Raw genomic sequence first — 27,853 nt, forward strand, 5'->3', positions numbered from 1 at the left:
CATGCAAGTACTCAGGTTAGTTTCTAAGATTAGCAGGTTACTTTTGGAATCCTCATTACTCTACAAAACTGGCTTGGAACAAGCAGCACCATGATCAATTTACTCCCAAAAGTTTTCTAGAATTAAAAATGAGCAGCCTTTATTCAAACATGGAGCAAACATTTCCACTTAAGGAACAAGACCCAGGCCACATTTTATTTCACATGTATGCTACCAAATAGTTTTTGATCATTCATCCCCACTGCTACTTGGACTGGAATTTGAGTGGCAACTAAGGAGGTGATGAATGGGTGGGTTGGCCCCTAACACTTGGGTTTTTTCTTTTTAGATTTTATTTTTAAGTAATCTCTACACCCATCGTGGGGCTAAAACTCACAACCCCAAGATCCAGAGTCACATGCTCTACCGACTGAACCAGCCAGGTGCCCCCTTGGATTTTCTTTTTTTTTTTTTTTTTTAAGTGAAATGCTTTTTCATTGTGTTCATCAGTGTAAAGTCTGGCAGGAGGAATCAGGCACAGGACACTGTTGCACTGGTACCAAGGGAATGGCCTTAGACTCACCAACTTCTGAGAAGAATCCAATTCCACGCTTTCCTGTGCTAAAAACTTATTTAACAGTAACGATGAGAGCACCATCTAATGGAAAATAACAAAGCAGTGAGCCCAGTCCTACCTGGAGCAAACGTTCCTGCTCCTGCTGCCATTTTTCCTGTCTCCGACGTTCCTCTTCTGGGTCCCATGCCCAGAATTTAAACTGCTTAGAAAATAAAACCACGATCAGAACTAAGCCACGTCCTCAAGGCCAGGACAGGGCAAGGGACGCAATTAGCTTACAGACTGGCACTCCGACATACGGAAGTTGAAGCCTCCACATGTCTTAAAGACCCTCTTTGCTGCCGGAAACCACTTTTTAATCCTAATTCCTCTTTGGTTTACTTCCAGGAAGCTGGTATGATCTGTGAACCTTTTTGCAGCTAATGAAAACATGAAGTAACTAGCCCCTGGCATGGGAAGGCTTTGGCTTCATTTCTTTTAGAAGTGATCTCTTAAATGTATGCACGCTTCTAAGCATGAGATACTCATTCTGCGTATCGATCCTGGTCCAAGCAAATCGGAACGCTTATTTCAGCAGAACTGTATTTTGTGAGAAGTGGTGTTTGCCATACTATACAACTCATCTTTTTTTTTTTTTAATGTTTATTTATTTTTGAGAGAGACAGAGTCAAGTGGGGGAGGGGCAGAGAGAGGGAGGGGAGACACAGAATCTGAAGCAGGCTCCAGGCTCTGAGCCGTCAGCATAAGTGGCTCAAACTCATGAACTGTGAGATCATGACCTGAATCAAGGTCATTTAGCTGACTGAACCACCGAGGTGTCCCCTATAGGACTCATCTTTTTTTTTTTTTTTTTTTTTTTTGTTTATTTATTTTTAAGAGAGAGAGACAGAGCACGAGCAGGGGAGGGGCAGAGAGAGAGAGTCAGACACAGAATCTGAAGCAGGCTCCAGGCTCTGAGCTGTCAGCACAGAGCCCGACGCGGGGCTCGAACTCACCATCGGTGAGATCATGACCTGAGCCGAAGTCGCACACCTCACCGACTGAGCCACCCAGGAGCCCCCAAAACTCATCCTTTATGCTGCTATTGCTTTTCCATCACAGCTGTCTCTAAAGTGGGTTATTTAACTCACCAATGCTCACCAGCATCACCTGTGATTCAGGCAAGAGGGAGTCCCTGCCCTGGTGCCGAATAACCAACATACAAACTTAAAGACTTCTTTTTTTTTTTTTTTAAGGGTTTTGTGAGTTTGGCAGCAATGAATGAATGGGAATAACGGGAGAAGGATGCAAGAACCAAAGTGGGCAACCGGGTCACACAATATACAAGACGGAGCGGGTCCACAGGGGAAGAGAGATCACAGCTGGCCTCTGGGAAACCGGCGGCATTTAAACTTGGCCTCTCCCAACACCCAGGGGGAGGTGCCAAAGCAAACCACGTTCCCCACTAACTGTGCTTCTTCCCTTCCCTCTATTCTGATGGGCTGGTTTGGGGAAGCACTTAGAACAGTCTAGGAATCTAGAAAGAAAAAAGCAAGATGAGGCTGGCGGAATTAGAGAGGAGGGGGAGGGCCTGGGGGTGGTGGGCGGCAGACAGAATCTATCTACCTGAGCTGCCTGAGCAGCTGGACAGGGTCAGTTCTGTCCGAGGCTTAGATGGGTCTAGTTACTGCCCAAGATACCTGGGCCAGCTCACCCTGGGCTCTGCCCTGCCCCCAACAGATCCATGCTACCACTTAGGTGGACAAGGGCTGAGCTGGCCCAAGGAAGTGTCTCCGGGCTGAGAATGCAAGCCAGCCATGGATGTTGCTTGATTTATAACAAGATAAATATTTATAACTTTAATGTATGTAGACACATGAAATGTGAGCCTCCATTGGTACTCTTGCTATGGTACCGGCAAATGGTTAGGATGATACCCACAAAAAATCAAGGCAAGGTGGGCAAATCAGGTAGGGAAATGTATTTCCTATACACCACTCTTGGGATTCATACTGCAATTAGTAAAGGCTCTGACAGGTTATGCAGGAGAAAAGCTATTTAAGATATTTAACTGTATATAATTCAAAATTTCCCAAATTTCCTTGGATGATCATAAAATGCCATCCAAATGGGATTCCAGATAATAAATTAGGAATTAACAGTGTTAAAGGTTGGCTCCACTTGGCATTTTCCTAAAACTAAGAAGCCATTTAAGTGTTCAGAACACCTCTCGAAGGAATGACCCTTCTTTGTCTTTTAAGGAAAAGGGTGTGGTTCTGTGAACAAAGCCATAGGGAGTCCAGTGGGGAGAGTCTGTCCAATCGTGGTGGAAAAAAGAACAACAATTAGGAATTATTCAATTTTCAGATTTTACCAGGCAGTAATTGCAAGAATAAGTAAAGTGTGAGCAGACAGAAGGGAGCAGTGTGGGGTAGGGAGATTGAGCACAGAAGAAAATAGGGAATATTTGTTAAAAAGGAAGACAAAAATAGTGTCTTCAGAGGAAGAAAGATAAAGAGGAAGATACTTGCGTAATAAACAAAAGGGAAAGCAAAGTGATCCCGCTCCTTCCGTTGGTGACTATTTGCTGAGCACCAGTGTGGGCCAGGTGGGGATACCAGCTGGCCAAGGGTCCCAGCCTTGTGGAGCTCACAACTGAGTGTGTGGGGAGGGTGGCTGTGAAGGAGTGACCAATGTATAAATGACACCAGAAGTGTGATAACTATCATAAAAGAGATCTAACAGCTGCTAGAGAAAGTCAGAATGAAGAGCATTTAGCCCACTTTGTTCTATAATTTATCTGTTGACAAATCTGTACTTTCTTTGGCCTGGGGTTTCCTAGGCAGAGAGGACCCTTATCCCCCTAAGTATCCTAAGACCTTGCACTTTTAGGCCTTCTAGTTTGTTGAATAGATGGATGGAATCACCTCAGGCCAAGGAATGCCATCTCCTTCTCTCCCCTTTCTAGACGCTGAGCCAGGCCACTCCAAGTCTGGCTGCAAGTGTTCTGATCTTTTGAGGTCAGCATAATCCAAGCTTAGTTCCTCTTCAAGCTTCTCTTACTTTCAAATGTCACTTATTTTTCTGTTCTATGAAGAGCTATCATTGAAAGAATGTCAAATTTGGGTGGGTATTTTCAGAGAATTCACTTATATAGGTCAGTAATTTGTTTCTTTCTTGTTCTAGTTTCCATAAACCAGAAATAAGGACGTATCTCTTCAGGGCACCCTTCCCCTCCACCCCTGCCTAGGGGTACAAGAACAATATGACTCTGTTGCTCCCATGTAAATTAAGATGGAAATCAATGTGTTTTGTATACTCTTAATGTGCCAAGGACGCCACCTCTGGGATCCTTCTGGGGGTTCCCACGCACCGGGAGGATACTCAGCTTCCTGAGAAACTCAAGATTCCCCGTATTGGCTGGAGACTCAGCCTGCACAAGTGGTTGCTAGTTCTGGAATGTGGCTGGAAATACTTAGGGCTGTGTGACCCTTCCCCATTCTGCACAGACACTTAGGACTTCTCAGAATGAGACAATGTACCTATAGATAAGAATTGGTATCGGCGGGGTCCCTGGATGGCTCAGTCAGTTAAGCATCTGACTTCAGCTCAGGTCATGACCTCACGATTCATGAGTTTGAGCCCCGCATTGGCCTCTGCTGTCAACACAGAGCCTGCTTCGGATCCTCTGCTTCCCTTTCTCTCTGCCCCTCTTCCGTTTGCACACACTCTCTCTCAAAAACAAACATTAAAAAAAAAAAAAAAAGAATTCCTATTGGCTATGGTGGGCCTTTTGGATTAGCCACTGGGAGGATTTGTTCATGGATCAGGCACTGTGTTAGAGGCTTCATGTAATTATTTCGATTAAAGCTCACAACATCCTGAAAGGAGGGATTATGATCTCATTGCATAATCAAGGAATATAAGGTCCAAAGAAGTTATATAACATCTGCAGGGTCATATGTCAGTAAATCTGGAAACAGAGGTGCAGCGGTGATTATGTGGCTACACCTCGGGGGCTCCGGGGAAATGCTACGGTTGATTGTGCCACCGAGGAAGTCTCCAAAGCCAGTGGAGTTTCAGAGGCTGAACAAGGTGCCAGGCCCAGCACTGGGAACACGCAGTTCAGAGAAAAGTCAGGTCTACAGAGAGCGTTCACGCACAATTCAGCAGCAAGCGGTTGCCACAGCATCATGTGTCTTAATGTTTACTTTTAGCAACTGACTTTGTTTGATGTAATTGAAAGGAAATATTGAAAACTAAACATACAGTTAATATTATTCAAGATACTCATTGTGAAAAGGAGTGAACAGGGGCAGCGTGGGTCTCCCAGGGAGTTTTAGCTGCGCCCTGTCTGTCGACGGTACACTATTTCAAGTATTGAAGTATTACCCTCGGTTAAAACAATGATGTTGAATGCTGATAGGAGCTGCATGTTTTAATACTAATTCCTATGGTCACCTTCATCAGATTTTACTTTCCTAACTCACTTACTATTTTGTTTCCAGGCATATCACAACTCTGTGTAAGGATAAACCGCCCGTATAATGTCTTTCCTCACATTGCACCTGAGAGCATTACACAAGACTTTTAATTATTCTTTTATAATCATTTAGAGTCCATTTTTGATTGAATTCTTTTTAAGCAAATAAAATACTTTATGAATTAAAATCACACAGCTACTTACAGGTGTCGTTACAGGTGACTTTTCACTGCCTGGAGAATCCACTGTACAGAAAGAAAGAAAAGGAAAAAAAAAGAAGATTAAGCAGCTGCTAACAGTGTTTCTCTCTGATCCTCTGAGTGGAGGGTGGTTCCTATGTCAGCCTTAGATCAATTTTTTTTTTTTTTTTTTGGTAAGCCAAGAGCATTAGAAGATCATAACAAAGCAGACCCTTGAAGCAATTTGTACCCATCACCAAAAGGAGTTATGACCAGTGTCATATGATTGATCACATCAATTAGCACCAGAGACTAGACTATAAGAAGCAAAAATTATAGGTGCTGGTTTTTAATGCCCCTTGCATTCCAGCTTGCTTGCCCGGTTCCCTCACTGTCTGACATGGAGAATTATCATACAGGGAGAGGCCAGACACCATCCAGAAAGTAAAGAGAGGGACACAGTTAACAAGAGAACCATTACCGGTTCCTGGCAAATACTTCTAACCTTTGTTTAAAAAAAAAAAAAAAAAAGAGAAGAGCAGAAAAAATGATTGTGAATGCCTATTTTTTTGTTTTTTTTTTAAAGAAAGAGCTGAATATTATGTCTTTAGATTTTCAAAATCAAAATAAAATTCTATGCATTTCCTTCCAATTTTAGTATAACTGGTACCGTTACCAAAGAACCAGCTCTTTGCTAACTGTGTGTCAGAAACAAGCGTTTTTTTTTTTTTTTTTCTGAAATCAGAAATGAAGAATACCAGACAGTATCGGCTGCCCCCAACATGGATTTTTGCACAAAAGAGATACAGCTACCCAGTATGCATTTTACCTGACTGGGAGAAAAACTGGGAACGTCGCCAAGAGTTCTGAACTCTAAGCGGAACACTGGCAATGCCAGGCGACTCTAGATCAGGTGGCAGAACAGAACAAACAGAAAACCATGAGGACGGGGTGAGAATTCGATAGAACCACGCTCTCAAGTACTGAAGGACGTTTGGCTGTAGTCGATACAAGAGTTGAGAAGGAGGGACTCTAGAGTACAAAATATCCCAATAAAACTCATACAAAACCTGAAGACATGGACAAAAGCCAGTAGAAATGGGACAGTTCCTGCCGTGGTTGGTCTTCCTTGGCGTTAGGTGAAATTTTATAGGCGCATACTTAATGGTGATACTGTTAAAAGTTAAATCTCAAATGATAGGATGATACGCTCTGCAAGACCAAAACGCACAGTTTAAATTGCTTTTGGAGAACACTGGGAAAGTATAAAAGACAGCAGAGATGAGTTCAATGATTCTTTTCTATCCTTTATAAAGCGTATGTATGGAAGTCTGAGGCCAAAGTTATGCATGTGTGTAGCAAAAGGATGTGTAGATGTCTGTCTGTATAGACACAAGCTCATGGTCAGCATTTACATCCTTAAACTGGGCCCTGTGCAACTCTCACATCATTCTCAGTTCAAAGACATCAGTTTTAAAATGTGCACGTATTTTCCCAAAACACCAATATATCTTTGAACTGCTGGGAGATAGTTGAGAAAAGGAAAACTGTCACCTTCAAATGCATTCTGTGAATGTTTTCAGATTATTTAAAGGCTACTTATGGGGCGCCTGGATGGCTCAGTCGGTTAAGTGTCCGACTTCGGCTCAGGTCATGATCTCACAGTACATGAGTTTGAGCCCCACGTCGGGCTCTGTGCTGACAGTTCAGAGCCTGGAGCCTGCTTCAGAATCTGTGTCTTCCTCTCTCTCTGCGCCTCCCTGCTCATGCTCTCTCTCTCGAAAATATAAATAAACATTAAAAATTTTTTTTAGGGGCGCCAGGGTGGCGCAGTCGGTTGGGCGTCCGACTTCAGCCAGGTCACGATCTCGCGGTCCGTGAGTTCGAGCCCCGCGTCAGGCTCTGGGCTGATGGCTCAGAGCCTGGAGCCTGTTTCCGATTCTGTGTCTCCCTCTCTCTCTGCCCCTCCCCCGTTCATGCTCTGTCTCTCTCTGTCCCCAAAATAATAAACGTTAAAAAAAAAATTAAAAAAAAAATTTTTTTTTAAATAATAAAAGAAAAATAAATGAAAAAGAGACTCCCTGTGTGTGTGTGTGTGTGTGTGTGTGTGTGTGTGTGTGTGCACTTAGGGGGAATCTGTGAAATATCATTAGGGCCTACCACCAGATCTTCAGTAGCCTGTAAATCAGTCTATAAACATACGAGTTTGTAGAAATGGGGGAGATATCATTGTCTAAGGGAGAGAGTATTAGGTATGGCTCCAAGATTCCTGATCCTAAATGTATAGCTTCTTTGGACTTGATGTGTGACCACAGACTAGTCACTTACATAGTTCCACTGACTTTTTCCTTTAAATTGAAGTAACTGATGCACACTATTAGTTTCATGCACAACACAGTGATGGATAACTCTATACAGTATGCTATAGCACATACACATAGAACAAGTATAGCCACCATCTGTCACCACACAACACTGTCACAATACCATGGACTGTATTCTCTGAGCTGTACTTTCTTTCCATCCAGTGACTTACTCATTCCATACCTGGAAGCCCGTATCTCCCACTCCCTCTGACTTTTTATATCTGGGCAAAGCCCTATACTTCTCCCTCTCCCCTCCCAATTTAAGACAAATTCTGTCTTTTAAGGTTACATTTATTAGAGGCCTTTTCTTCTCAAAGATAGGAATTTATTCACTGTAAACAAAGTATTACTCTCTTGACAATGTCTTTGGTCAGCAATTAAAACACATACTTCAAGTCAGTGGTTTTCAGAGTGTGGTCCCTGGATCTCCAGCATCAACATCACCTTTGGGAACTTGTTAGAAATGCAAATACTCTGGCCCCAGCCCAGGCCTACTCAGACACTGTAGGAATGGAAACGAGGGACCTGTGTTTTTTTTTTTTTTTTCAACGTTTATTTATTTTTGGGACAGAGAGAGACAGAGCATGAACGGGGGAGGGGCAGAGAGAGAGGGAGACACAGAATCGGAAACAGGCTCCAGGCTCCGAGCCATCAGCCCAGAGCCCGACGCGGGGCTCGAACTCACGGACCGTGAGATCGTGACCTGGCTGAAGTCGGACGCTTAACCGACTGCGCCACCCAGGCGCCCCCTAAATTTTACTTTTTATCATTCAACTTAGATAAAGCATGATGTAAAGTCCCTTAATTAACAGCACATTTCGCAAAGTTGAAATGCACAACAGGTAACAGAATGTGAAAACATGTGAGACAAGAAAACTAATTAAGATGGCTTAAAATATATACTTCCTCTCTCTATTACTTCTCCACACTATTAACAAGTGGTAGAAATAGGGCAGGATTAAAACCTGTCTAAATATGGTCAATTGCTGGCCCAGTTAGAAGACTTTATTTCTGTCAATTCCCCTCGGGACAGTAGGGCTGACAAATTTAAAACAAATGCTTGGAAGGCAGTATTGAACTTTTTTCCACATTAAGGAACCAGAGATCATCAGTGTATGTACTAATTAATTCCCTCCAAAGTACTTCCTGTTATACAAATAGAGCCCACCTTATCACCCAGCCATCAACCAGGGCTAAAGGAAGCCAACCGAGATTCTGCCAATTGTGGCCCCAAATAGCTGCCCATCCTTGAAAAGAAAAAAGTAAAAATAGACCCCCGGCCACAATGACCCTGTACCGTCTTCTCTTTGCCTGAGCTGATAAATCTATAAAGTGTACTGGGAAGAGGACATTAAAAAAAGATAAACAAGAAACCTCACCGCTCTTGCCTCCTAAACTCTAGCTGTTTTCACATCTGGAGAGAGAACTCACACCAGTGATGCCCAGTAGTCTATCTGTTTTGCAGAACAGGCAGGGAATTCTCAGGACACTCCCCTATCCTGTTCACACCCCTAAGGCTCCTTTCTGGTGGTTGTGGGCACCTGAGTTTTTCACAAGGATAAAGAGATTCAAGTGGAACTCTTATTAAAGAGTAAAGGGGTAAATTCACAACCTGTACACGGCCTGTGAGTTACCTGGGGAGTTTGCAGAACACGTTTAATCTATGATCGTGAATGACTTCTCAGTAATCGTCATGCACACCCGGGAATTATTATGGAGTAAGAAAATCTGATTTTCTTCCAAAGGAGTCAAATTGTCAAAGGAAATGAGTATTTTGTAAAGATGAGATAATTAACAGTTAATGACGTTGACATAACCATTAAGATGATAAACTTTTTATTAAAGTTATTGATTTTTTATTTTGTAATTTTAAAAAACATTTTGGAGCCAACAAAATTCTTTTAAGGTATCAAACACTTGTGTAGGTCCTACTGTGCCTACAGCGCGGGGCTGACAAAACAGTGTCAGTAGCCGGGTTTCTGGCTGGGCCACATAGACAGTGCGATCCCAGATTTCCATTCCGAAGTTGTTTAATTTAGCCACCACGGATTCTTGCAAACACCATGGCTAAAGGGATGTTAACATAAAGGAGGTAGTCTTCCTTTAAAAGAAAGAATATTTTACTGCAGATGGGCCCAGGAGAACAGGCAGAGCTAATAAAATATTTCTTTCATTTTACCTTGAGAATTGAGATTTGGCAAATGTAATTGGTTGGTTTCAGGCATTTTGTCCAGAAATGGATACGTCAGGGTTGCTTCTGGCTCTGGCGATTTTGGCTTTCCCACCTGGATCACGGGCAACAAACAGAAACATTCTAATATTTTCCATTAAAAATTGCACAGGTGAAATACAATTTAAGAACCATAGCTATTACATAAGTCAATAAGCCCAAATGTTTAACTTTTAAATGGAAAATTTTGCCCCTTCCCCAAAACTCTTTTGTGTTTTCTACATTAATATAGAGGCCTGGTTGCCTGGGTGGCTCAGTAGGTTAAGCGTCCAACTTCCGCTCAGTTCATGATCTCGTGGTTTGTGAGTTCGAGACCCACATTGGGCTCTGTGCTGATAGCTCAGAGCCTGGAGCCTGCTTTGGATTCTGTCTCTCTCTCTCTCTCTCTCTCTCTCAAAAAATAAATAAATAAACAAACAAACAAACAAACAAACATTAAAAAAATATATAGAGGCCAATTTTTTTCAGAGAAATCAAACTAGAGCATAGAAGCATGATGATCACTTTTCTCCAAACCCAGAAGATAATATTCTATCTTTGGGATTATACACCATTCTGTACTATTTTCTGATCAATCAACCACATATCCTCTTCTTGGTACTACATAATACTGATTTTGTAACATCAGAAAGTGAGATGCTCCACATAAGATAAAATAAATCTTACTATGTAAGTGCTGAGTATTAAAATAATATCACCTTCTAGTGGACATTATTCTCAAGACAGTGCACCACCCTCCCACAAACTTATGCAGAGCACATTAAAGGCAATATATTTTGCTTGTTGACAAAGAAGTGTCGTTTTAAATAACTACCATCCACTAGTGTCCTAGCAATGGTGCCATTAGGGGATTGTTGAGGCAGATTAGACCACTTGTCCTTATGGCAAATAGTTTCAAAATTTTAAGCTTTATGAATTCTTCTGTTTGCTTTGTAGAAATAGATTGTTTTCTTCTTATTGTTATCTAATTTTATTTTGTTTTTCCCCAATCTGAATGGCTTTGGGCGGAAGAAGCACCTTCCTTCTGACTTACTGCTTCCAATCAACTGCCGAAAGACCAGATTACCAAACTGATATCTAAAACAAGAGTCAGTAGACTTTGAGCAAAGATCAGAAGGAAGGGCATGGCTATATCAGTTTGTGTCCTTTCGGCTGCTTACAGGACTTGCTCGGGTTCACTCTGGCTAGTGGCTGTGTTCCCAGTAGACTAACTTGATAGCAAACAGGGCAAGTCAGGCTGTAGAGCATTTGTTTCATCATAAGCTGATCTCTGATTTGGCTCTCAGGATGATTTCATGCCTATAGTTTCTTCTTCGTAGGATTTTATTTTTCTTTATGAATAATATATTTGGCCCTAATGGAATCTTGAAGAAAACAGTTAATCACTTCATTCTGCATTACAGAGGTCAACCAGATGTCCCAATGAACTTCAATGTTAAATATGCAGCAAAGGCTAAGGCTTAGACTTACCAAAGTTGACAAGCCCCAAATCTTAACCTTATACCATTTCCTCCATAGTTGAGACTGACAAAAAAAAGTGTTTCAGTGATGCTCAGTTGTAAATGAATGTTACTAGCAGAAATGCCCCAAATCACCACTACGTAAAAAGGTCAGCCCATGTGCATGAACACTTTGTTTTATAAAGGTAACACTCTCAAGAGAAGTCAGAAGACAAAAGCTGCTGCAACCACAGTGATCACCTTTCTCCTTTTTCCTAAGTGTTAACTCCACAGATGGAAAATAGAGGGGAGGGATTCTTACGGCGTACAAAAAGTGTTGGGATCCAAAACCATTATTGCATCTGCTAACCAACTAGTAGAGATTCTTAACCTGGAGTCCACAGAACAGAATTTAAGGGGTGTATCTCCTTGATAGCACTTGGTACGTAGGAAAATGTGGTAATCTTGTGTATTTTATACTTTTAAGAATATTATCTTGAGAATACTGTTTACCAGATGCCAAAGGGTCTGGTAAACACACGTAAACACACACACACACACACACACAGTTAAGAACCCCTGAAAACAGTGTTTTCCATAGTAGGGTAGACATGACCCTGGTGGTCTAAAGATGGGCCACACAGATTAGGTTAGGCAGATGAGATATGCAGATTAATACTTTTTAGTTATTGTGTTTCCTTCGTTTCATAAAAAAATATTTTTTAGTGATGAGACAGTTTTCCTTCCGGTTTAGACTTAAATGGGAAAAAAGTTCATTTGGAAGAATAAAAATGAAATAATGGCTACAAGCGTCATGTGGACAAGGCAAATCTGCAAAGGTGGGAAATCCTGCCTGCCCCCAACGTTTTCCTATGGCTTAGTTCCTACTTTCAGACCTCTAGACCATTCTTTAATCCTCCATGTATAAAAATGAGGAATAACTGGAGTCTGAAATCCCCCAAAGGCATCAAGACAATAGGCATTTTTGACGTGCTACCTAGGACACAGCACTGTCCTCTCCATAAGGCCCGAGGCTGTATCTTGTTTGCTGCTGAAACCCAGTGTTTAGTACAGGGCCTGGCTTAGAGTAGGTGCACAGTCAATACTGGCTGAGTAAATGACGAATGAACTGGAACTAGAAGTGGTAAAAATGTCCAATCCAAATTTAGGGTTAATTCTTAAAGCTGGAATGTCACCACATACAGTACGCCAGTGTGCAAGCCCATGGTTGTCTATGTTGGTGGCCCTCTTGGAATCACCAGGGGAGCTTTTAAAAATACAGATGCCTGGGACCTTCCCTCAGCAATTCTGATTTATTTGATATGGAGCATGCTTGGTATTTTTTGAATTCTAAAGGGTAGCCGAGGTTGAGAGCAACTGGAATAAAGACGAAGACTTTGAGACTGTGCCTGAAAACAAACCCAATTAGTATGAATGAGATGAGACTCTAAACAAGGAAGAAATTTAATAAAAACAAGACATTAAAACTCATTATATCAGAATAATAATTTTCTAGTTTCCTTGCTGTGCAAGTCCAGAGGCATCAGAAGTATCATTGCTATAAAACAGGTAAATGTGAGAGAATATTTAGTAAGCTGCAGATAAGCAAGCTTAGGCCCATTACATTTTTCTTTTAAATATATAACTGCATAATTAAAAATTATTTGAAATAAAATTTAAAAGATGTTGAATGAATATATATAAACCAATATGTATCAATTGCTACTAGTAGAGGTAGGTTTCAATGGCTATCTCTCTTGCTTTATTTCTTTTTTTTTTAAATGTTTTTTTTTTAACGTTTATTTATTTTTGATACAGAGAGAGACAGAGCATGAATGGGGGAGGGTCAGAGAGAGAGGAAGACACAGAATCGGAAACAGGCTCCAGGCTCTGGGCAGTCAGCACAGAGCCCGATGCAGGGCTCGAACTCACGGACGGCGAGATCGTGACCTGGGCCGAAGTCGGCTGCCTAACCGACTGAGCCACCCAGGCGCCCTCTCTTGCTTTATTTCTATTTTTTAATTTATATATTATTTTTTATATGTTTACATATATTATTTGACAGATTTGTCATGTATTTACAGGTACATTACTATAAATATACATATAAGTTTTAAAAAATGCATAGCTACAGAATGGATGCTTGTGGCCTCCCAAAATTCATAAGTTGAAATCCTAACCCTTGAGATAGTGGTTATTAAGAGGTGATTCGTGCCCTTATAAAAAGAGACTCAAAAGAGCTCCCTCGCGCTACCCAACAAATGAGGGCACTGCAAGAAAGTCATCTGTGAACTGGGAAGTGGGTCCTCACCAGATACCTTGATCTTGGAGTTCTAGCCTCCAGAACTGTGAGAAGTAAATGTCTGTTATTTACAAGCCACCCAGCCTGTGGCTGCTATAGCAGCCCAAGTGACTTAATGTGTGTATCTTTCTATACGCATTTCATTTTTTTTTTTTTTTAAGAAAGAACATGTAGTATAGTTGCATCTAGAAGAAAATACGGATTAAAGATAGGAATAGATTCGGAGAGAAAATAAATCCTCATTATGAACAAGCGCCACTGATATAAGTTCCCTTCATAAGCCAGCTACAACATGAAGCCACACTAATTTGGACACGGTGTACTTCACCTTCTGTGACAGCACCAACTCCACCTTTCCACTCATTTCATTTTCCAGCTTCTTCTGGTCATTTTCTTCTGGCACGTCATTCTTCAGTTGGGGGCTCGAGGAAAACTCCACAAAGGGCACAGTCGGGCTGGACCGAGTCACAGTTGTTGTAAAATGCTGTGGCTCTGAAATGGAGTTACATTCAGAAACATAAAAAAGAAGGACATCCCATGAAGGACCATTTCCCCTGCACTGCCATGAAATACATCCAATACGTATCCTGGCCTGGGCCATAAGAAGTTGGATTACAGTGTGACGAGAGTTATAAAGGGGCGGAGATGCCAGAATTGGCCAGTCTCTTTCAAGACATTACAAAGAAATCAAGCAACATAAGACACGTAAAGAAGCCCACCATGAAAAATTTAAGTTCTTCGTAAGAGTCAGTTTCCATATGAAGAGCATGACGTGAGACAAAATGTTGACACAAAATATTATGGTAGGTGGGTTGGATGAGAGAATACTTATAGACACTTTCTTTCCAAATGACTGAGTGGCAGCTTGACTCTTTCTTTTGAATTTCAATGCCCCTTTTAACCGTTACATTTTCATAATTGAAATGTGTTAATGAGTGCGTGGTATATATGATGCAGTGAAAATAAAGTGTTCTCTGATATATATGGAAGAATTAGGTATGCTCTAGAGTGAGGGGCATATCAAAATGTGGAGGTGCAATCTATTTGGAAAAAGCATATGCTAAAATTTTTAATAATGGTATTTAATTTATTAAGAAAAGAAATTTTTAATGTTTATTTGTTTTTGAGAGAGAAAGAGAGACAGAGCATGAGCAGGGCAGTGGCAGAGAGAGAGGGAGACACAGAATCCGAAGCAGGCTCCAGGCTCGGAGCTGTCAGCACAGAGCCTGACACGGGGCTCGAACTCATGGACCACAAGATCATGACCTGAGCCAAGTCGGACGCTTAACCAACTGAACCACCCAACCACCCCTATTTAATTTATTTTAAAATGCCACTTTAGGTGTGCCTGGGTGGCTCAGTCAGTCAAGTGTCTGACTTTTGATTTTTCATGGTCATGAGATTGAGCCCCACATTGGGCTCTGTGCTGAGCATGGAGCCTGTTTAAGATTCTTTCTCTCTCTCTCTCTCTCTTTCCCATTCCCTCTCTCTTTCTCTCTCCCTTCCTCCCTCCCTCCCTCAGCTCCTTCTCAGCTTGTGCATGCACCCTCTCTGTCTCAAAAATAAAATAAAATAAGAGGCGCCTGGGTGGCGCAGTCGGTTAAGCGTCCGACTTCAGCCAGGTCACGATCTCGCGGTCTGTGAGTTCGAGCCCCGTGTCAGGCTCTGGGCAGATGGCTCAGAGCCTGGAGCCTGTTTCCGATTCTGTGTTTCCCTCTCTCTCTGCCTCTCCCCCGTTCATGCTCTGTCTCTCTCTGTCCCCCAAAAAATAAATAAACATTGAAAAAAAATAAAAAATAAAATAAAAAATAAAATAAAATAAAATAAAATAAAATGCCATTTAAAAATAATTTGGTATTAGAAGAGGGTGGGCAGTTTTTATGTTTGCAAAAACAAAAAAATTACTTTATTAAACTGCCAGATTTATCATTTTAGTGTCTATTTTGATAACGTATTTTTGGTTTATATCTTATCTATTGATATTATGTGTATTAAAATATGACCCCTAGTTATTAGCATAACTGTTTTTTGGAAACATAATCTTTATGATGATGGAGATACGCTTTCAAAAAAACCAAGAAGTAACACAGTAGCAAAGATGTATGGGCTCCTGTTTCTGTAGCCAGATAAATCCTACGGTCAGGATTTCCCCCAGGAAGTCTCTAGGTGGCAGCACAGTCACACCCAATTGTAGAGCCTTGACTCTACCTACATCTCTACAGATCAGTGGGAGAAATTCTTGACTCTATTTGCATCGTATCTTAACAGTTATCACGATTTCCTTTAAAACTAGTTTGTTAGGAAACAAACCTGGTGAGGCAAGTTCTGTATTCCCTTTCTGTGTTTCTTTGCCATCATTCTCATCTTCTTGACTGTTGGGTTCAGTTTCTTCAGTGGTTTCCTGAAAAAAAAAAAAAAAAAGATTTTTTTTTCCCCCTTTGACTAAATTATCCCTTTGGTAGTTCTAAAAGACAAGAGATTTCTTTCTTTCTTTTTGAAGAGGAATTTTGAGGCCAATGAGGTAACGGCCTGTATGAACTCATTCTTTTCAATTTCCTAGGCAGCTTTACGGTGAAAGGCTGGATTGGCTGGAAGGAGATACACTGTGAAGGAGGAGAGGGGCATTATGAGGTCACACGTGCTCACCGCACCCCCACCCTTTCTTACTGTCTCAGATGCACATCCCATTTTCCCTTTCCCATCACCACTGAGTTTTCAAAATCATAGTCACTACCTACTTGCTCCCACATGCCTTTAAAGTTGGCTTAGGGTCATATCACCAGTGGGAAAATTTTTTTTTTTTTTTAATTTTTTTTTCAACGTTTATCTATTTTTGCGACAGAGAGAGACAGAGCATGAACGGGGGAGGGGCAGAGAGAGAGGGAGACACAGAATCGGAAACAGGCTCCAGGCTCTGAGCCATCAGCCCAGAGCCCGATGCGGGGCTCGAACTCACGGACCGCGAGATCGTGACCTGGCTGAAGTCGGACGCTCAACCGACTGCGCCACCCAGGCGCCCCGGGAAAAATTTTTTTAAGGTTACAATTAACCTTCCCATAGCTTGTCTTCAGCACAGATGCCTAGAACTCTTAGCACTGTGGATTTTACTCCTGGTGTTCTTTTTCTTCCTGGGGTTTCAAGAACTCTCTATTACCAATTTCTCTCATGTTCTCTCCTCTTCTCTGGTTCTTACTCCTTTTCATCTCATCAAAATATGGGTCATTTCTAAAAACTTCAACTATTTTCCATTACCTGTGCTGAATCACTCTCAAATGTATCAATTATTCTCACGCACTCACTGTTACATTCTCTACCCACATATGAATTGTAATTTCACCTCCAGCCCTGAGAGTTCATCAAACTTCAGTCTAGCACATTGATGTCATGGTAAATGGCTCACACTAGACATGCTAAAAGTTACCTTAAAATAAGCTCTGCCTCTAAATCTGACTATTTCTGTTTATGGCATCACATGAAAAAACTCTTAAAAACTTTTTTTTAACATTTATTCAACTTTGAAAGACAGAGAAAGACAGGGTGTGAGCAGGGGAGGGGCAGAGAGAGAGGGAGACACAGAACCCAAAGCAGGCTCCTGGCTCTGAGCTGTCAGCACAGAGCCCAACACGGGGCTTGAACCCACGGACCATGAGATCATGACCTGAGCCGAAGTCGGACACTTAACCAACTGAGTCACCCAGGTGCCCTCACACACAAAAATTCTTAAGTGTTTTCTGATTCATATCTCACAACTGCCCATCATTTGTCAAGTCCTGCTAAGGTTCTAACACAATAATTTTCATATCCATCTCTTCCTTACTGTTTCTATAAGCTAAGGCCTGGGTTTATCCTCGACTCCTTTGTCCTTCCACTAAAGGGTCTCTCTGATTTGGATCTTTCTGTCTAATCCACTTGGCACATCACCATGATGTTCACCTCTCTCAGTAGTACTTTAGTAAATCACTTTTATGCCTGTGTTCCTCTTCTTCAGAAGTACTTCGTTTTATCTGTTTTATGCTTCATAAAAGTTATGATGTCAAAAAAATTTGCAACAACCTAAATGTCCAACAACTGGGGAATGGGTGAATGGATTACAGTATGTCCTTAGAAGGAAGTATTATGCGGTCGTAAAAAAGGGTATTGAACAATTGTTAATGATATGTGAAATACTTGTCATCTAATGTTAAGTCAAAAAATGTTAAAACATATATTCAGTATGATGCCTATAATCTACATATGTAAGATTTTATATATGCTGTATGTATACACAAATATACCTGCTAATACATATATAAAAGTATATGTAAAAAGACAGTAAGGAAATATACTAAAATGTTAACAGTGATTATTTTTAATGTGCTTAAAATTGGATGACTTTTTCTTCTTTATAAACATATTTTCTGTCTTCCAAAATGTTCTCCAATAACTATGTATTGTTTCTGTAATCAGAAAACAATATCACTATAATTTTATGTTATCTTTACTTGGGAGTCAATTGATTCCAGAGTGATTACAAAATTCTCCGACTGATATTATAGTACTTGCTTGAGAAAAACGAATGAAAGGATAATTAAATACTGGCTAGAGTATACCTCAACAACCGAATTGAATAAATTAAAGACTATTGTGTTTTTTAGTAATAGTATCTTATTGTAAAGGGCTAAAGAATTTTAAAAATATGTATAAAATAATAAATTTCAATAGGTTTTAAGATAAATATTAAAATTGGCTTCAGAAAAGTCATTATTAAACGCTTTATAAAATATTCCCATAGGTTCTCAGAAAGCTATGAATTTATTGGTCTAAGTATATATATTTTATTCATAAATCAAAATTTGCTTTTCAACTAACCAAAATGAAAGCCCCTTAAAGTTAATATAGTGGCAGAAACTGTTATTGAATTCTTTAAGAGCAAAGAAATTTTATGAAAAAATGCAAGAATTGTTCAATATATGCAAATCAAAAATGTGATATACCACATTAATAAAATGAAGGATAAAAATCATGTGATCATCTCAATAGATGCAGAAAAAGCATTTGACAAAATTCAACATCTTTTCATGATAAAAGCTCTCAACAAATTAGTTACAGAAGAATGTGCCCAAATACAATAAAGGCCATACTTGACAAGCCCACAACTAACATTGTACTTAATGGTGAAAAGCTCAAAGCTTTTCCTCTAGGATCAGCAACAAGACAGGATTTCCACTCTCCCCACTTCTATTCAACATAGTCCTGGAAGTCCTAACCAGAGCCAATAGGCAAGAAAAAGAAATAAAAGGCATCCAAATAGGAAAGAAAGAAGTAAAATTATTTCCGTTTGGAGATGACATGATCTTATATATAGAAAAAGCTAAAGACTCCACACACACACACACACACACACACTACTACTACTACTACTACTATTAGAACTAATAAATGAATTCAGTTAAGTTGCAGGATACAAAATCAATATACAACTATCCAAAAAAGAAGAAAACAATCTCATTTACAATAGCATCGAAAAGGAGAAGATACTTAGAAATAAATTTTTTTTTCAACGTTTATTTATTTTTTTTGGGACAGAGAGAGACAGAGCATGAACGGGGGAGGGGCAGAGAGAGAGGGAGACACAGAATCGGAAACAGGCTCCAGGCTCTGAGCCATCAGCCCAGAGCCTGACGCGGGGCTCGAACTCACGGAGCGCGAGATCGTGACCTGGCTGAAGTCGGACGCGTAACCAACTGCGCCACCCAGGCGCCCCATCTCCAGCTTATTTTAAAGACATGCTAGTCACCCAAATCAGGCGATTAAATAGCAAAATATTCAGGATAAATTAAGAGAAAAAGCAAGCTGTGACACAATTTAAATAACATTAACCCACTTAAAAAATATTTTATATGCACTGAGAAAAAGAGGAGAAGGAGACACATTTGAAAAGGAATCTTAGGGGGTGCCTGGGTGGCTCAGTCGGTTAAGCATCCGACTCTTGGTTTCAGCTCAGGTCATGATCTCGTGGTTCGTGAGTTCGAGCCCCACATCGGGTTCTGTGCTGGTAGTGTGGAGTCTGCTTGGGATTCTCTCTCTCCCCCCCCCCCCCGACCCTCCCTGCTAGTTCTCTCTCTCTCTCCCTCTCCTCCTCCCCTCTAAGAAATAAACTAAAAAAAAATAAAAAAGAATCTTAGTATCCATTTATGAGTGGCTGGAAGCAGTACGTAGTTTCTATTTTCTTTATACCTTTCTGTGTCCTGCAATATGTAGAGACCACAGTTGGCTCTTGAACAAAGGTGGGGTTAAGGGTGCTGACCCCTTCACACAATCAAAAATTCACATGTAACTTTTGATTCTTTAAAAGCTTAACTACTAATAGCCTAATGATAACCAGAAGCCTTAGCAATAACATAAACAGTCAATTAATACATATTTGGCATGTTATATGTATTATATACCGTATTCTTGTTTTTAAAGTTTATTTTCTTTTTTTGAAAGACAGAGTAAGTGGGGAGGGGCAGAGAGAGAGAGAGGGAGACACAGAATCCCAAGTAGGCTCCAGGCTCTGAGCTGTCAGTACAGGGTCCAATGAGGGACTGAAGCCTTGAGCCGAAGTCAGACACTTAACTGACGGAGCCACCCAGGTGTTCCCATACTGTATTCTTAAAATAAAGTGAGCTAGAGAAAAGAAAATGTTACTAAGAAAATCACATGGAAGGGAAAATATGTGCAGCACTATACTGTTTTTATCAGAAAAAATCCACATATACACGGACCGGTACAGCTGCAAACACGTTGTTCGGGTCAACTGTGTATATAATCAAGGGAAATCCCCAAAGACAGTTTAATTAACTTGTGTCTGGATACTGCATCTTAAAGGTTTGTTATTTTTGTACTCACATCACTATTTCAAAGGAAATGAGTTCAAAATTGGCAGTTTTAACCACTACTGATAGACTTAGAAATTTGCCTGAAACAAACCTTGCCTTGCTGGAAACTTCACTTTCTGACCCATACTTTCCTTCAGTTACAGCTAAACAGAGAGAGGTCTTCAATTCTCCAAACAGAACACTGTTCAAGAATGAAAACAAGTAAATAAGAATGGACCCCTGGGCCTGAATAAATGAACGCACAGAAAGGTTGCTGGGGCCTAAGCCCGGAATGAGCTTCTCCTGGACTGAGAACTTGATCCATGCAAACTAGGTCTGGAGCCAGACTTGGCCTTGAGGCCGCAGGTGGGAGGTAGCCGATTCCTGGCCCAAGAGGAACATGGTCTAGCCACAAAATCTACCTAGCATCTGGCTGCTCATTCTCACAAGGATCTGATTGGCGGATTGGCCCAGAGAGTGACACTAGAGAAGGAACTGGAAACGCGAAGCAAAAACCGTGCTGAGACCCAGAGCCTGCCTGGGTGGTCCTGTTTCCAGGACAGAGGAAGAATGAGAAGCTGGACTGATCATTTAACCTCCACGGGTTGGAAGATGTGATACCCAACGTCCTTTCCTGAGCTTCTAGTCTGTGACTGAGTGATTTCCTGGCTTCAGTCTCGAATAACTTCTCTGGACAGAGGCCTGGAAAATCCGTCTATTTATGTCTTGGTACCGTGAGCCAGGTGCCACAGATGTGGTGCATGTGTTTCCCCTTCACTTTTAAACCTCTAAGTATCTATTTTCAGTGGATTGAAAGAGGATCCACGTGAAGAATCAGACTCTCCATCCCTTGAACTTTTTCTTTTTGCCTTAAACTTTTCAAACCAACAGGTAAGATGGGCCAGCTTTGATTTTTTAAATTATCTTTGATGTATACTTTTTTTGAAGCCTGTCACTGCTTCTGTACCTAAATGTCTTTAATGATTTTAAAAGGGCCTTAAGTTGAACACTCTTACAATTACTTCTAGATGGAGAAAAACCGTTTCTAAAGAAAAAACTCTGATGACATTTGACGTCTAAAAGGAATTTGCAGTTGGTCTCAGTTGTAAGGAAAACAGCACCTACTCAAATGCCTTCCCCTTGCTCTCACTGCAAAATGAAATGTTTCAAGAAAGATCTGATTGTCTGTTTTCCTGGATCAGAAAACGTTAGTAAAGTACTAAATTTTCAAGAGGAAGGCCTAAAGCTGATGTTCTCAAGGCTGAAAAAACAGACCTACCTACCTTATGACTTAGTTTGAGAAAAGCAGATGAAGTAGTCTGGTTACCTACTGGTGAAGTTTGGCCCTTCTTGGTCAATGAGGGAGAACCGCCACAAATCTGGTAGGAAGGTGCTGGCCAGCAGGGGGCGCCTGCCTGGCACCACCTGGGATGAGCTGGCAAGTGGGAGCTGATCAGCAGGATCTAGGCGGCAGAGGGAAGCCAGAATTGGGGAAGGGGGAATAATAGAAGGAGCAAAAAGGGCTGCGGAAGAGTCACACGAGCATCTGCAAAGGCGATCACCTTCTGGAAAAAGCTATTCACATCTGCGTGTTTCTTAGTGAATTATAGCTGGAAAGGCTGACAAGCTGAGTTGGACGATGACAAGGAATTCGTGTCATTTGTTTGAAATGCACACCTGTGCAAGAGGGAGGGTAATTTTGACGATCTTGCTCTAACTGAAAAAACTTTATACCTACTTAACCTTTTGGGGCTTCTGAAAAATATATTGTAATTTTCTCCCATTTGTTCTTTGACCATATTAAAAATAACTTAAGGACACCTCTGTCTGTGAGTCGTCCTGACATTATGCCAAATGCTCTTCATACATACATTCTCACAATAACCACCAGATGCATATACTATTATTTCCGTTATTTTAAATATAAACTGAGGCGCAGGCGGGGTTAGATCTTTGACCTACTGCATGGAGTATTCTAGGTGTTTTAGGAAATGGTCATTTTTGGTACCACTGAGGAAGGAAGAAATTTAAATACAAATACAACTCACAGTGGATCAAGAAAACACTGGACTAGCTTTGATGGAGACATAAACGTCATTCTGTAGGTTACTAAACAGAATGAATTCATCATCAGAGAAGAAGAACTTCCAAATTATTTTCTAATCCTGGATTCTAGGAATCTGCATTTGTGCTATGACATGATTTAATCACAGAAGCCAATATACTAAAATGCAAAAAAAAAAAAAAAAGTGTTAGGTTTTTGCTGGGAAATATCTTAGGGATAATCAGGTAAGGTCACAGGAGACAGGATCCATCTGTTTGGAGGATATAGCATCCTACTCACCCTCATCACCTCTTAGCCCTGTGACCACCTCCCCCCACCTTGGAATCTTCTCATGGGTTCCTCCCCACTGTCCATGCTTTTGCTTCCGCTATTCCCAACATGAGGAATAGCCTCCTCCATTTCAATGCAAATCCCGCACTTGAGTTCAAGATTCAAAATCCACATCCCACACAAAACCTTTCCCACTAAGCGCAAACAATAATGATCTTACTTGTTCTTTGCAATCTTATACCCTTCTAGTCTGCTGACCCTATTGTCTACCACTTAAGCAAATATTATTTTATATACTTTTCTGGTTGCTTTATGAAAACTGCCTTCCTGGCATGTTTCTGAGTTTCTTTTCCTGTCTCAAAAATGGGGCAGAGGGCAGTCCTTAAATCATGCTTCTTGGTTAACAGGCAACCATTGGCAAGGTAACTGCCATCACAGTCTCATTACCTTAAAGGTGATTCAATGGAGGATGATCTGGAGTTTGCTGGTATCGACAGATACAGCCAGAGCATTAAAAAAAAAAAGATAATAGCAAGCCTCACTTAATTTGGGATCTATTTCTAAAGTGAGAGAGCCATGGTCCCAAGAGTTTTCAATGAGAAAGATGAGGTAGAAATGAGCCAAAGAGATGCCATAAAATTGTACAAAAGTGGTCATGCTGGCCCAAGATGCTGATGCTCCAACCTCACCCTGTCCATCACCCCCCCCCCCCCAGAGGCCTGCGATCACCCTTCTCTGCTACTCTGCCTCCACGGTCTGAATTAACGCTCCTGCCCACTGCCGCTATGCCCTTTGAATGGTTCCAGCTTGCCCTGGAGAGCCGTGACATTTTAGTGGTGGGTGAGGCTAACTCCTCTGTAAAGAGTGTATCTGTTGGGAATGCAGTTTTTGGAAGAAAGACACCATTTAAACAGAACACTATTCCTTTGACAGCCCCACAGAATGGGGCAAATGAATTAGAAACAGCAAATCAGGTCCAAGCTGGTATCAAGCCTGGGGAGGCTGTGAAGCGCAGTGCCCTGTTTTAAGCCGGCCGCCATATTTTGCCATGACCAATGAATTCCATCACTTCAACAGGAATATACTGGCTGTTAGCACAGTCAAGAAATGCTTTTCTTGGAATACAGTGAAGGAAGTAAAATGAGCAGTAAGTTTATTGGAGAAGAGATTCTTTTAAAATGACTCTTCGGACAACACACTCAGAATGGAAAACTTTTGGTGTCATACGTTGTAAGAGAGCATGAAGAGTGTTTTAATAATGAGCCAACATCTTGTGTCATATAGCTAACAACTTGGCTTAGACTCTAACAGATATATACAGGTAGTTATCTACCCAGAAAATAACGTAAGAGCCGCTGCCATAGTTTATTCAAGAGCCAGAGGTACCAGAGCCAGGGTAAATAAATGCCACTTCCTATTCACAACCACTAGGACTTATTGAACTAGAAATTACTCCAAAACGAGGCAGTTTTTCCAAGTAAGAGATACTTGGACAACAAAGGAAGAGACTCCCAGGCTTTTCCATGAGTTTGGGCCTGCATCCTGAGACTGCCCAGGATGGGACTGGTTCAGGGGAAGAGACCACCCGGCCACCTTGTGTTTGGAATTTTCCTTGTTACACTGTGTAAATTTCTGAAATAACATGATTTCTTTCAGAGCATCTAATTTTGCTTCTCTTAAACCAAGATACTTTTGGGGATATGCAATCAATGTGAAATATTTCAATCCATTTTCTCTTTGCCTTTAGGGAGTTTTACTACTATTACAGTGGAAAATACCTGTCATTAAAAGAGAACAAGCTATTTTTTTTAATATGCTCATTGTGAAAGTAAAAAAAATTACTATTACCAAGAATGGGTGTGTGTATATATATATATATATATATATACATACACACCCACATACATATGTATATATATATATACATATGTATATATACATACATATATATATACATATGTATATATATATATATATATATACACCTATTCTTGATAATAGTAATTTTATCAAATATATATAATTGTAACTTTATCAAGTATATATAATTTAAATATATATATTTATTTAACATTTTCTTATTGTTGAGGGACAGAGCATGAGCAGGGGAGGGGCAGAGAGAGAGAGGGAGACACAGAATCTGAAGCAGGCTCCAGGTTCCGAGCTGTCAGCACAGAGCCCGACGTGGGGCTCGAACCCACAAACATGAGATCATGACCTGAGCTGAAGTCAGACGCTTAACCGACTGAGCCATCCAGGTGTCCCAGGAATGAGTATATTTTTAAAGGGAGGCTTTACTGCTCTAAAAACAAACAACTTCCATTTTCTTCTGTTTTAGGAGTCTTCTACTTAAGGTCGTAAGTAAAGTTTTTTTTTTCCTTCCAAAGCGTTAAAAACTTAGAACGAGAGAGATTAAATAGTTGGTTTAGGGAGTTTAGGCATTACACACCATCTAATCTCTTCACTTAATCTTTTAACTTCTATCAGGAATAAAATCCATTCATCCACGAGCAGGGTTTCCCCAAATTCAAATAACAAAATGGTGGGGGAAGAAGTGATGAGAGGTAGAAAGTAGACACGTTCCTGATAGCAGAGCACTTAGGATTTGTGTTTATAATTAATCTGCCGGGCCTTGGTAAGCCCTGTGTACCTCCGTTATGTGTTAAGTGTCATGGGATGAGCATAGTGCCAACACTGTTGCTTTTCCAAAGTACGATGAGAAAGAGCTCAGCTCCACACTATGTGCAAAGGCCCTGTGACCTGATGGCATAGTCAAATTGAGTCATGGAAAGGTATTTATGAAAGGAACTTAAAATTGCTTCTCATTAAGTGTGGCAAAGATAAATAAGAACAGAATTACTAACTGTCCTAGAAAAGCAATTCTACCACTGTAATGCCTAATTAATTCTAGAAGCATTTAATTTACAGGCATATGTTTGACTCTACCAGTAAAGTTTCCATGCTAGTAGCAAAACTCACTATTTCATCTTATGATAATTGGTAAAAACTCTTCAGAGATGGTAACATTTACACCAATGAAAAGTGAAATTAAATTCCAGGTTGACAGACTCAGCATTTGCCTGGATCACAAAACTTTGCTCCTGGAGACCAGTAAACACATTTCCCTGGTGAGGAAATTATTTTGGTTTATTCCAATTTGAAACTCTTTCATAGGATTTGAGCACTGTGGGGAAGAATTAAATCCTCTCAGCTCCTCTGAGAAAGAACACTTTATTCTTCAAAAGACAAATCCCAGAATGAAATTGGACCATTATCTTCCACCATATACAAAAATAAATTCAAAATGGATTGAAGGCTTAAATGTAAGACCTAAAAGCAAAATATGCTCAGAAGAAATTATGGACAGTAAGTTCTTTGACATTTGTCTTAGCAGTATTTGTTTGGACCAGTCTCCTTAGGCTAGGGAAACAAAACTAAAATAAAAAAAATGGGATTACATCAAACTAAAAAGATTTTGCACAGAGAAGGAAACCGTCAGCAAAACAAAAAGGCAACCTACTGAATGGGAGAAGTTATTTGTAAGTCATACATCTGATATGGGGTTAATATCTGAAATATATAAGGGATTTACATGACTTAATATCAAAAAAACCAAAGTGGTTAAAAAATGTTCAGAGGACTTGAATGGACATTTTTCCAAAGAAGACTTACAGATGGACAACAGGCACATAAAAAGATGCTCAGCATCGCTCATTAGGGAAATTCGAATCAAAACCACAATATCACCTCACTCTTACCAGACTGACTACTACCAATAAGACAAAAAAGAAGAATTGGCAAGGATGTAGAGAAACGGGAACATTTGCACACTGTTGGCGGGAATGTGAATGGTACAGCCACTGTGGAAAACAGTATGGAGGTGCCTCAAAAAGTTAAAAATAGAACTACCTTATGACCCGGCAATTGCACTACTAGGTATTTACCCAAAGGATACAAAAATACTGATTTGAAGGGATACAATGCACCCCAATAGCAGCATTATCAACAACAGCCGAACTATGGAAAGGGCCCAAATGTCCATCAGTTGATGAATGCATAAAGATGATGTGATATATATTCACCAAAAGGAATGAAATCTTGCCATTTGCAACAATGTGGATCGAACTAGAGTATATTACGCTAAGCGAAATAAGTCAGTGAAAGACAAATATCATACGATGTCACTCATGTGGAACTTAAGAAACACAACAGATGAACAAAGGGGAAGGGAAAGAAAAATAAGATAAAAACAGAGAGGGAGGCAAACCATGAGACTCTTAAACACAGAGAACAAACTGAAGGTTGCTGAAGGGGAGGTGGGCGGGGGGATGGGCTAAATGGGTGATGGGGATTTAGGGGGCACTTGCTGCGATGCGCACTGGGTGTTGTATGTAAGTGATGAATCACTGACTTCTGCTCCTGAAACCAATACTTATTTTTAAAAAGACATTCTTTCACGGTGGAATGATCCCAAAAAGGAAAAAAAAAAAAAGTTTGCTCTTACTCTCAGTTCTTGGGGAACAGAATTTGGCTTCTTTATGTTGATCTCAATGCTACTGTTGTCTTGTTTGAGTTCCACTGGGGACCCATCCACTCTGGCCACACCTTCAAACATCTGGGATTTGGTTAGTGAGGAGGCAAGTACCACCGTGGGACTCTCTCTTTCCTTCTCCTTGTCACCATGAACTGCTTCTCCATTCACACTGACTTTCCCATCTACCTATAAAAAACACAGTGAACAAAAAACACAAGCTATTCCCCAATGAAAGACTATAACAAAAGAACACATTCAGAGTCACGGTAAAACACTATCACTTAATACTCAGGATCCAACCAAAAGTAAGGCCTCTCAAATGCTTCCATTGGCTCTGGAAATTAGGGCCCCCATAAATGACCTCTTTAAGGACCTCTTTTATTTATTTTTATTTTTTTAAGTTATTTATTTATTTATTTTTAATTCTTTTTAACATTTATTTATTACTGAGAGACAGAGACAGAGAGAGCACGAGCAGGGGAGGGGCAAAGAGAGGGGGAGACACAGAATCCCAAGCAGGCTCCAGGCTCCGAGCTGTCAGCACAGAGCCCGACGCGAGGCTTGAACTCACAAACTGTGAGATCATGACCCGAGCTGAAATCAGACACTTA

The 27,853-nt window shown here is 40.6% G+C and overlaps 1 protein-coding gene across 14 annotated transcripts in view; it reads right to left on the minus strand.

The window, feature by feature from the left end:
• Positions 1 to 27,853, minus strand: part of LIMCH1 (LIM and calponin homology domains 1) — a 328,015-nt gene that overhangs the window by 22,228 nt on the left and 277,934 nt on the right. For 9 of the 14 annotated variants that reach the window (XM_040484938.1, XM_040484986.1, XM_040484961.1 and 6 more), the window contains 6 exons: positions 27,213 to 27,428; positions 15,845 to 15,935; positions 13,863 to 14,026; positions 9,743 to 9,848; positions 5,223 to 5,263; positions 675 to 755 (listed from right to left, as the gene is read on the minus strand). In XM_040484938.1, the coding sequence (XP_040340872.1) occupies positions 675 to 755; positions 5,223 to 5,263; positions 9,743 to 9,848; positions 13,863 to 14,026; positions 15,845 to 15,935; positions 27,213 to 27,428 (699 nt within the window). Of the gene's footprint in view, positions 1 to 674; positions 759 to 5,222; positions 5,264 to 6,026; positions 6,102 to 9,742; positions 9,849 to 13,862; positions 14,027 to 15,844; positions 15,936 to 27,212; positions 27,429 to 27,853 lie in introns of all 14 variants that reach the window. The other 5 variants (XM_040484974.1, XM_040484952.1, XM_040485013.1 and 2 more) reach the window with 3 other exon arrangements.

The sequence above is a fragment of the Herpailurus yagouaroundi genome, unplaced genomic scaffold, assembly GCF_014898765.1.
Source record: "Herpailurus yagouaroundi ecotype Mexico unplaced genomic scaffold, PumYag 28, whole genome shotgun sequence".
In the NCBI taxonomy this organism is placed as follows: Eukaryota; Metazoa; Chordata; class Mammalia; order Carnivora; family Felidae; genus Herpailurus; species Herpailurus yagouaroundi.